The sequence below is a fragment of the Falco punctatus genome (assembly GCF_963210335.1).
Source record: "Falco punctatus genome assembly, chromosome: 7".
Classification (NCBI taxonomy): Eukaryota; Metazoa; Chordata; class Aves; order Falconiformes; family Falconidae; genus Falco; species Falco punctatus.
In genome coordinates, this window is record NC_137587.1 from 29,363,711 (window position 1) to 29,374,087 (window position 10,377).

At 43.2% G+C, this 10,377-nt stretch overlaps 1 protein-coding gene across 12 annotated transcripts in view; it reads right to left on the reverse strand.

Moving 5' to 3' along the window:
- EML5 (EMAP like 5) overlaps nucleotides 1-10,377 on the reverse strand; it is a 138,059-nt gene that overhangs the window by 109,035 nt on the left and 18,647 nt on the right. For 10 of the 12 annotated variants that reach the window (XR_013929399.1, XM_080395100.1, XM_080395097.1 and 7 more), the window contains exon 1: nucleotides 5,029-5,639. The exons of the other annotated variants lie outside the window; for them this stretch is intronic. Coding sequence is in view for 9 of the 10 variants with exons in the window: in XM_080395100.1 (XP_080251226.1) it covers nucleotides 5,029-5,225 (197 nt within the window). In the remaining variant the exon portion in view is untranslated. Of the gene's footprint in view, nucleotides 1-5,028; nucleotides 5,640-10,377 lie in introns of those variants that run through there. 12 annotated transcript variants of the gene reach the window in all.

Sequence of the window (10,377 nt, forward strand, 5' to 3'; positions counted from 1 at the left end):
GCTTTTGTTAAGACAAGTGAACTATTTTGCTGGAAACAAACAAACCCTATTTCTGCCAGAATACAGAGAAATTCTTTCTGTCTATCTTGCATATATCTCTGCCTTCTATACGCATGCAATTTACCTCTCTACAGTCCTGGACACAGAGGCGCACAAAGGGGAAAAGAACCAGATTTTTTAACCAAACTAAAGATAGTACCAATTTCTTTGTCCTCTGTCTCTGTGGCAAGGGATCTGTTAGTTTCTGGTGCTAGAACTCCTAACAGTAAAGTTTTAATATTTTCTGCATGATTTTTGAAGTTTTATCTGCCCTAAAAACAGAACTCTGCGAGTCCCAGGGTAGACAATGCATGATTCCTTCCCCCCGACTTAATCTAAGACAAGGAAAAATACACAGATTTCTAGACAAGTAGGGAAATTAACTTATTAAACACAGCCTATGGTTGCTCTACAGCAGAGCTAGAGATTGTATTATCAGCAGAAATTCAAGCATTTTTTTCTAGCATAAGATGAGCCAGCTACTATGTTTAGGAACAAAACCTAAATGTATCATAGATATCTTAATCAAGTAGTTACAGTTTACTGGTGAGAAAGTTCTTGGATGAGCATACAACAGCGCTATTATTTCCCGCTAACTCATATGATGGATTTTTAAAAAGTAGGATGGGGTAACAACTCTTTCCTGATTTGTCTCCCTTTGACAGAAAAACATAGTTCCTCTTCTTCTTTGACCTGCATGGCTGTGCAGTTTTTTTGCACCAGCATAGAGATAACGGTACACAAGGGCAGGCTTACGAATGGGTGCTAACATTTGAACTGAAGAACAAATGTCAAGGAAAGCAAAACATCTTTTTGCCAAGTCTACTAAAGATCTCAAATGATGCACTGGTTCGATCTTAGGTTTTGCTTTTGCTTTTCAATAGCATCATCAATGTCACACGAAGAGTTAATTCCCAGAAAAATTCCAGTATTCTTAAGCTCACAAAAAAGGATGGGTCACAGGCCTAGTATGGGGGTAGGGGGGAAGAGAAAACATGCATCAAAAGGAAAAAAAATATTCTAAAAGTCTCCTTGGAGCATGTCAGCATAGAGAATAGTCCAGGTAACATCAGAGGCTTTTGCCAGGAGACATTCATTTTAAAAAATGGATGTGTTCAGGGTTTCCAATTTTCTCACCTTCCATCAGAGAAACTAAGGTACATGAACATGCTTTAGCTAGCCCAGGCAGATAAGGGGCCTCAACACCAGCATCAGTTTCCAGTATGACAAGTTAATACTCTGAAGGGGCATTTTCTGAAATCTTTATAGAGATCAAGATTAAATATGATCACCCTAAGCTCTCAGACAAGGGAAGGACAGCCTACATTAAAAAAGCCATGCTCCTCTAAACCACTAAAATTATGAAGAGAGAACAAAGGAAAGCTCTAACCTGAACATACCAAGACACTGCTGCTTCCTCCTCTACGATAAAGCAAACCAATCTACACTGCACAAGCTAGTTTGGTGGGTTATAAAATCCTGTAGAACACACAGTTTAAATCAGTAACTTTGAAGGAATAATTCATGTGTATATTCAAAATTAGTATCTCCTACACATACACAGCCTAAGCCAGACAGGGGATCTTCTGCAAACACAGTGTACATCCAAGTTACGCTGCTGGCAATGGACAGCACCGTTAAAGCAAGCCACGTGAGATTTCATGCACAAGATTTTCCTTCTTATTTACTCCTAAAAATGCAAGAAAAAAGCCTCAGTCATCAGCACTTCCAAAAGATGCCAATTTCCAAAGCACTTCTGCATCTAAGTGATGTGTTCCACAGGTGTCTGCACGCACCCAGGACCTCAATAAAAATGCGCAGATGCATAAGAAATGTGAGGCAAATAAGACTGAAAACATGATACTTTCTATCTTCCAGAATAGTGGGTTGGTTTCTGGAAATTAATTCTCGTAAGAGATAAACCCCAAAATATAAGAATCAAAAGCTCACCAGAAAGCAAGAGAAGCCCTTTTAGTGACAGAATGGAGCTGGATGACTGTGATTGTTCAATTAAAAAGCCAGACTAATAAAAGAGGCCACAAGTGATCCTAATTACCCTCTTCTATTCCAAAAGACTGTTTGATACAACTGAGGGACAACATACAGAAAGAGAGCTCTCCTATTTCCAATACACAATTAACTGAGACGGGGAGGGGGTAGGGGGGGTGGAGGGGTGGATACTGTGATTAAAATTGAGATTAGACATTTACACTGGAAATAAATTACATTAAAACATCTAATCATAACAACAATCTTACAGCAAATTTATAGGTTTCTGTTTAATAAAAGGAGGTAAAACTTCACAACAGAAGACAAACTGTTAGTGCTAGAAATTTTCCAAAGGAAAATATCCTCTAGCTGTCCATTAATCTAATACTGTTTCTACTATTAAGGAACCGGTCTCTGGAATTGCAATTCCTCTCTTTCTGACTGATACATAAAATTAGAATGTCATCAAATCATGCAAATAATATAAAAATTCTCAAAATGAAGAGTACTAATATCATCACCATGTAGCATGCAATATATACTGCTTAATCTTTGTAGCTATGGAGCTGTGCTCATGGAAGTTTGGTTCTTTAAATACCTAAGATTTTCAGACACTAGGCTTGCTTTCACAAATGAGGTCCCATATTTGTAGAGACACTCAATCCTCCCATTGCTTTCTCTAACACATCACAAACGCCTCAGCATTTGGAAGGTACTTGCTGAGCCTATTAAAACACAATTTTTTGCAATACAACTGTTAAATTTGCTATTTTCTGAGAGAAAAATCAGTAACACTAATTACTGTATTATATAATGCAATTTTTGCACCTCATTTCTGGTATTTTAAAAATCCATTTTTTTAAAATTCAACCTTTGTACTATGACTACTTTAAATACAGAGAGCTAACATGTCTAGGTACCCAAATTCGGCCAGGAAAAGTACAGGATGATGGCATTTAATGGTACCATGTTGCTTTTAGAAAAAGCAGCAAGTGAAACACTGATCACTGCAAGTCTCATCTTACTATTAGAAATAGCCATGCTGCTTTTAAGTTGAGTATTCTTCTTTAGGCATACTAACATTTCTGTATAGCTTTTGTATTTAAGAAGCATGCAAAATTCAACTACATAAAACTGTAATGCTTTAACATAATTATATCCTCACAGCATCCATGCAATTCAAAGCAGGAGAAACTCCAGTATGCCAGGTCATGGTACCACAAAAATCAAAGTACATCCCCACAAAAATTAGATAGTATCTCTCCGGTTTGTTGACTTAAGACAGATTGTTTTGGTTTAGTGCCATTCTGAATAATGAGTTCTGTCCCATTTTGGCCAAATGTTGCACACTGTAGCAAAACTGAGAGTGAGCAAAACACTGTTACCACAGGAAAACCTAAACAACTTCCCCAGTTGTAGCTCAAACCACATAATTCTTACACTATAAGGAGCCCTACTGAAATAGTGTCATTCACAAGCACGCATGAATACATGGTATTAAATGTGTACTATTATACTACAGCAACCTTGGACCTTAGATCAGAACAAGTAATGAGCCACTGCTTCCTCCGTGCAATGTGAACTTGTGGATCTGGATTTCCCGCAACACCTGACATCTGAGAGGGCTAGCAGTTCTTAAGAAACACTTTTTCATGGATTAGAATGAGAATGTTAAAGCATTAAATGATGCGAATAACAGGGATTCAAACTTCTGATTCAACTCCCCTAGTACAACGTCTATAATGGTACATTGCCTACTTTTTCTTCACATTTTTAGCACCAAGGAAAAATACACTATAGACATGACACCTTTCTACGGGACATTCACGGTCATACTTCAAAACTACTTACATTTCTGCAAGAAGATTTAAACAATGAGAAAAAAAAAAAGTGGCCATTATGACCAAGCTTTCTCATGTGTCTAAAAGCTTAAATGAAAGACAAAACATCTATTCTGCTCTCTGCAGGTAATACCTGTTACTCACATGAGTAACACACACTAAAGACATGCCTTGGAGAACTAAGCATCATAGAAAACAAATTTTGTGCTGTAAATTACCTTAAAAATTGTCTACTGCTACCTCTTACCCTAACAGGAAGAGAAAGGAAATCAGAATTTAAAAATCCATCCGCAATGACACCTACTGGAAGGGAAAGGATTGATGACTCAGGCTCACATCTGCCCTTCATTCTCCTCAAATTCTCTCATTGATCTCACAGCACCACTAGGCTCATAAAAGCATCCTTTGAGTGACAATACATTTAAGAAATAACACCAGCACATTTCTTCTGCGACATCAGTTTGTAATTTTTTTTTTCAATGCACTGCAGCACCGGATAACATTTTCTGCCAACTGAACTACTGAGCTACAGGGGATACCACAATTTTCCAAGAAAGGCTGATCTTTTAAGATTGCCCTAAAAGTTGCATGAGTTTACAGGCAAACCACTAATTCCCCACGTAATCGTTGCCTTTTAAACGTGAGCCAAAGGTCTACCTGCCGTAGATTAACCCTCCTCCGCAGCCCAAGTACTTCAGGGCACACACGGGATTACCCCCTCACCTCCCGCCGGCCCGCTGACGTTCGGGGGCGGCCGGGGACCGAGCGGCGACCCTGGGGCTGCCGCGACGGCCGCACAGGCGCCCCGGCAAGTTTCGGCACGGGGGACCGGCACAGCCACGGCCCGCTATACCCGACGACCAACAGCTATTTCCAGGCTGTTTCTACCCACGGCGAAGCCTGGACGGGGAGGGCGGCGGGGGCGAGGAAGCGCTGACTGTCCTTCACGTATTTCGATCCGCTCCCCCGAGCCCCGGGGCGCCGGACCGGAGGCGGGAGGGATCGCCGGAGAGACCGGGACGGCTCCCAGGGCGGCCGGTGGGTACTCGCGCCCCGCGCCAGGGCGCCGGGAGGAGCGGGCGGGGGGCGAGCCGGGCGGGGGGCTAGCCGGGCGCCGGGGGCCCGCGGCGGGATGCGGCCAGGCGGCCCGCGGCGGTACCTGATGATGTCGTCCTGGTGCCCCAGGTAGAATTTCTGCCGGTGCTCCCGGGGGCTGTAGACCACGCCAACCCCCGCCACGAAGTAGACGATCTCCTTGGCCGCCGTGTAGTAGAGGTTGTTGCGGCACTGGTGGCCCCGGTAACCGTAGACCCACTCCAGCCGCAGGTGGCAGCTCGGCGCGCTCCGGTCAGCCATGTCCCCCCGCCCCCGCCAGCCGGGTACGGCTCTCTCCCGCCGGAGACCCCGCGGGAAGGAGGCGGCGGGTCGGCCGCCCCCTCCGCTTGGCTCGCAGTCCGCCGCGCTAATCCCTGGCCGCCGACATGAATGCCCGCCGCCGCCGCTCGTCCGCCGCCGCCTCACAGAGGGCGCCGCCGACCGCGCCCGCCCCGCCGCCTCGCGCCGCCAGACATGGCTGCACTGAGACACCGCCCGGGACGCGAAGCGAGGGCGCGGTGCCGCGCCGGCCCCCCCCACCGCGCCCCGGCCTGCGCCTGCGCCTGCGCCGAGGGCAGCGCCGTCAGGCGGCCGGGCGGGCTGCGCCAGCGGCGGCGGGAAGGGCGCGCGCCGCCACGGCCGCTGGGCGACGCGAGGCGCGGGCCGAGGCGCGGCGGTGAGGAGATGGCGGCGCGGGCAGGGGCGGGGGGGGAACGGGCTGCGCCTTCGTGCGTTCGGGGGGGCTTTTTATTTACAATTTTTCCTTTTTTTTTCTCTTTAAGCGAGCCTGTGTCTTCTCCCCTTTCCCCAAGTTTGGCTTTCTGTTTTTGCTGCCCCCCCCGGGAATTCACCGGCCCCTTGCCTTTCCGTCCGGCGCCTGCCGGGCCGATCGGTCCCTCAGCCCTGTGTGGAAGCCGCCTCGTAGCCCGCGGCCGCTGCCGGCCTCCAGGGCCCGTTCATCCGAGAAGAAAATGCCAACCGAAATCTGTAATGACTAATATTTAACCCTTTAAGCCCACCGCCTGCCTCATGGACTACACAAAAGTTACTTCCCCATCCATGCCTTGATTTCCTCGTGACACGACTTCTCATCCATAGATCTCAAGGCGTTTTACATGCGAAAGTCACCGTTGTCCAGTCTCACAGGTGGGGAGGGGACCGGGAGGTGACCTCTCTGTGCTGCGTGAGGCAGCAGCGCCGGGGAGCCCGCCGCCGCGGCCAGAATTCGATCAGAACGTGCGGCTTCCCGGCTTTGTCGCACCACCAAGTACCTAGCTGGCTAAATAAATGTACATTATGTGATCATGCAAACAGTTTTGCACGAAAAACTTGAATAATTATTTTAAAAGGTCCTGGATAACTAGCCTGTTTTGAGAATTGAAAATAAACCCAATTCTTTTCCTATTACTTCCAGCACCGATTTGGCTTTCGAAGTGTGTATTTTGTCAGGATTTATCTGTTAATCTCCATTTCTTTAACTTCTGTTTCTCTTCTATTATTTCATTAGTCATATTGACATTTCTTCCACAAAACTTTTACTTCTAACTAGTTATTTCATGTTAAGCCATTTTTTCCATGCTACTCTATTTTCATTTTAGTGGGAGGTTTCCTCTTAAATCTGTATTGAGTAAACTTAATATTATATTATTCCTTCCATTGTTTTAGAAAAAGAGTTCTTTTGTGGAAACACGCATTTAGGCATTCTAGTCAGTTAGCTATATATTAACATATTTCCACAGTCTAGAAGACTGAAAGACAGTATTTTTCTCAGGCTCTGACAATAAGGATTTTCATAACAGCAGGATCAGATGCAGCTTTCAGTCCCACACATTTATTGAAAACAACACAAGGCGCAAAACAGAAGTCTGCAGAGAGCTTCCCCATGCAGCCTGAAACTTGACTCAAATATAAAGGCAAGGAAACCTCCCCTTCCGTGAAAAAATTATTTTTTTTGAGAGAAAGAAAGAAAAAGGCTTTTATCCCTAATCAGGACAAAAAGTCATATATGTTCACTAACAGATAAAGTAAATGTTACTTCCTCAGAAATCATAAGCAGTCTTTTGCCATTCTGTTTGCTTCCTAAACAGCCAGATCACCTTGGAACCTGTGTAGCTGCAGTTTCTCAGGAGTCCCCAAGATGGGAGACTAGCCAGGGAAACAGACTGGAAAATTCCCAACCAGCTCGTCTTAGAAGTACAAAATGTATTACTCCTTCTACGCTGGTGTTAACTCTGTACAGCTGTTGCTACCCCAGCTCTTTTGATAGGAAAGGTGGTTACAGAAAAGGTCTATAACAATGATGCTTAGTTCTATTCTGGAAATAATATGGGAAAGAAATGAACACTGGCGTGCTTTTGAAAAACAAAACCCCCAAAAATTTGCATTTCTGTGTTGCTTCCCATTGAATTCCACAGAACGTTTTGAATGTCAATATACATTTAATCAAACTGCTAGTAAGATTTTGTGCAGCTCCATAACGTTACAAATATATTGAGGCTAAAAATAAGATTACAGCTGCAAGACTGTTTCCTTCATAAGATGAAGCTTATGAGAAAGTAGATTTGAAAATACCGAATGTACATGATGACTGGAAAAACTTGTTTCAAGCTTTTAAATGTTAATTGGATTGATTATCAACAGACATAGGCATTTGATACTTATTTTACTTATTTGACTTCTGCTGTTGTAAAAGCTCATTTGAAAGTGGGAATATTTTTGTGTAAAAATTTTCTCTTTACACATTTGCAAATTTATTGCATATTTAAACATGAATGTACCAAAATACATAATTATGGTGTCTGTACTTTCTTCTCTATATATAAATACATACTTTTGTTAGATTATTACTTAAAGTGAAATTCTGGACCTCTGGACAGCAATCAGAAAGAAACTTTATTATGTAATGACATTGGCTCTAACTGCAGTTGGTGATCATGTTTCCCATAATGAACAGCAGAACCCATAATGATAGTCAGAAAAACTACATATATGCAATGCAAGGAGGATGGGAAGAGCTGCATGTCACACCCCACACAGCCAATATTTCCTTTTGATTGTCCTGGAATTGACTACCACCTCTAAGATGGGGAAACGGCTGAGAGGAGATTCCAAGGGGAAAACTACCCGTGGCCGTAGTTTGCTAACCTTATGCTAACCCCTAACACATACAGGGTGCAAATGAAATTTTACACACTCAGCATTTGTTTTTGCCAGGAGTAGGAAGCAGCGTAGCATTACCATCTCTTCCTCCACCCTTACTCTGTCTAGTGTTCCCACTCAGGCCTGACACCATAATTCCTCTAGCCGCTACCAACCTAGATGTCTGCACCCAGCGTCCCTGGTAGCGGGCAGCCAGGGCTTCAGGGGCCACTGGCAGCCGTGCCGTCTGCCACCAGCGCTGCCTCCTTGTGTACCTCGCAGAGGTGCGCTGGGACTGACACCAGTCCCTCTCCATTCGCTCTCTGGTGGGATGTACACACCGAGCGCGGCCTCTCCCTTTCCAGCCGCTCTCCAAGCCCCCCGCGGGACGAGGCGGGGCGGGGCGGGCGCGCGGGCGGCCCGGCGCTAGCACGTGCCGGCGGCCGGCGCTGTCCGCGGTGCTGATCTCCATCGGCAGGATCCGTGAGGTCGGGCGGTATTCGCAGGGAAGGGAAAGATATGGTTTATTAACCCATGGTTGTAGTGGAAAATAAACAAGCTTTTAGCCAAATAAGACATTTTGTGTGCTGCCAGTACGGTATTTGACACGTGAAAGACGGTATTTAGCTGTTCTGCCTCAGCTACCTGTGATGGGGCTTACGTCTTTCCTATGATGTCAGATACATCACGGCAAATTGTGTTTGGTTAATACACAGTGACACAAGTACATCATTTCTCTAAAGAAAATCAACTAAGTGGCATTTTAATGTCTCACAACGCGTACTTATAAGAAGACATACTTCTTAGCATATTGTAAATATATTTACAATGCGTCTCAAGTTCTGCTAAATGTAACAAGGCTTAAATAAGTGATTTCTTCAACAAATGCTCTTGCAACAGCTAATGCCAGAGCACACGAGATGAGTGATTATTCTCTGTTAAGTCCTAAGTAATGGTACCTGGTTCAAGTAGTAATTATATAATATGCAGCAGATAAGCAACAGTGACAACGTTCATTTCAACATCCTTGGGGATAAAAGGTCTCAGTCCATTATGGGAACACAATGTCTGAAAATAATATTTTGCAAAACTAATAAAACTATTTAACAGAGAAAGTAATGAGAATTACCTGCTACCATTCAATAGCACTGAGGTAAAAGCTAAGGATCAAAAAGGCCTGCTTACTACTGGATAAAAATAAGAAGTCAAGAAAAAAAAAGACAGCATCAAACTCAAATACTATTTGAGTTAACTGTCTTTCAGAAAATGGAAAATTTAATGGAAGATTTTGTACCATAACATCCAACACATAAGATGCAAATTATTAAGACATTTTAAAAGACTAAGATATATTATTAAATTAACAATAGAGATATATTTTTTTAAAGTAACATTACAAGTAGGAATCCTTGAAAATAATCAGTAAGTCTACTGCATCATCAAGAAGCAAAGGAATTAAGGTTAAGAAAATGGCACAGAAAAACAGTGATTTCTTCAAATCTCAACACAGAAGAGTCTACAAAACAGAAGATGGGAACATGTACAGGGTATGGTCACACAAGGAGATACCTTTATAACAAGGTGTGGGAAAATGATGAGCTAAAGAGCAGCAAGCCACGAGTACATTATACTTTACCTCCAAAAATTCTGACAATTTCAGAATGTTGTAGCTGACATGCTCTGAAGAGAAAAATGCAATTGCTCTTTAAAACCATGTCCTATGGGGAAACATCATCCAATATTGTAACCATTTTAATAGCGGTTCTAAACTTGGTAACAGCAAATCCATGTGTTTTCTTTCAGTACTGATTGATAAACTAGATACAATGGTTGAAATGAAAATAAAACAACTATATGTGTATGAAATTAAGTATTACAGACATTAATGTGTCCCGCTTCTGCAAAATAAATTACACCTTGATGATCATAGGAATTGTATTCCTGTGCTTTTGATAAACATTCATTCTGGGCACTGGAAGAAATAGGCACCCTATTAAAAAGAATAAGAACATGTAATTTTCACAGTACAGACAGCAGCTAAGGCTGCGATATATTTATTCACAGAAATTTGATTTAGAAATGTCCTCACATAATGGTTTCCTAACATAGGGCTGGTAAAGGGATGTACAAGATAAAAACACTACTGAAATTAAATTCATCCATCATTAGTATAGAAAGGAACAGCTTCTAGGCATTCTAAAGCAGAAATACATGTGTTTAGGACAGGAAGTGATGCAAGTACATCAGTAAAGAATACCAGCTGAAACTGCAGAGG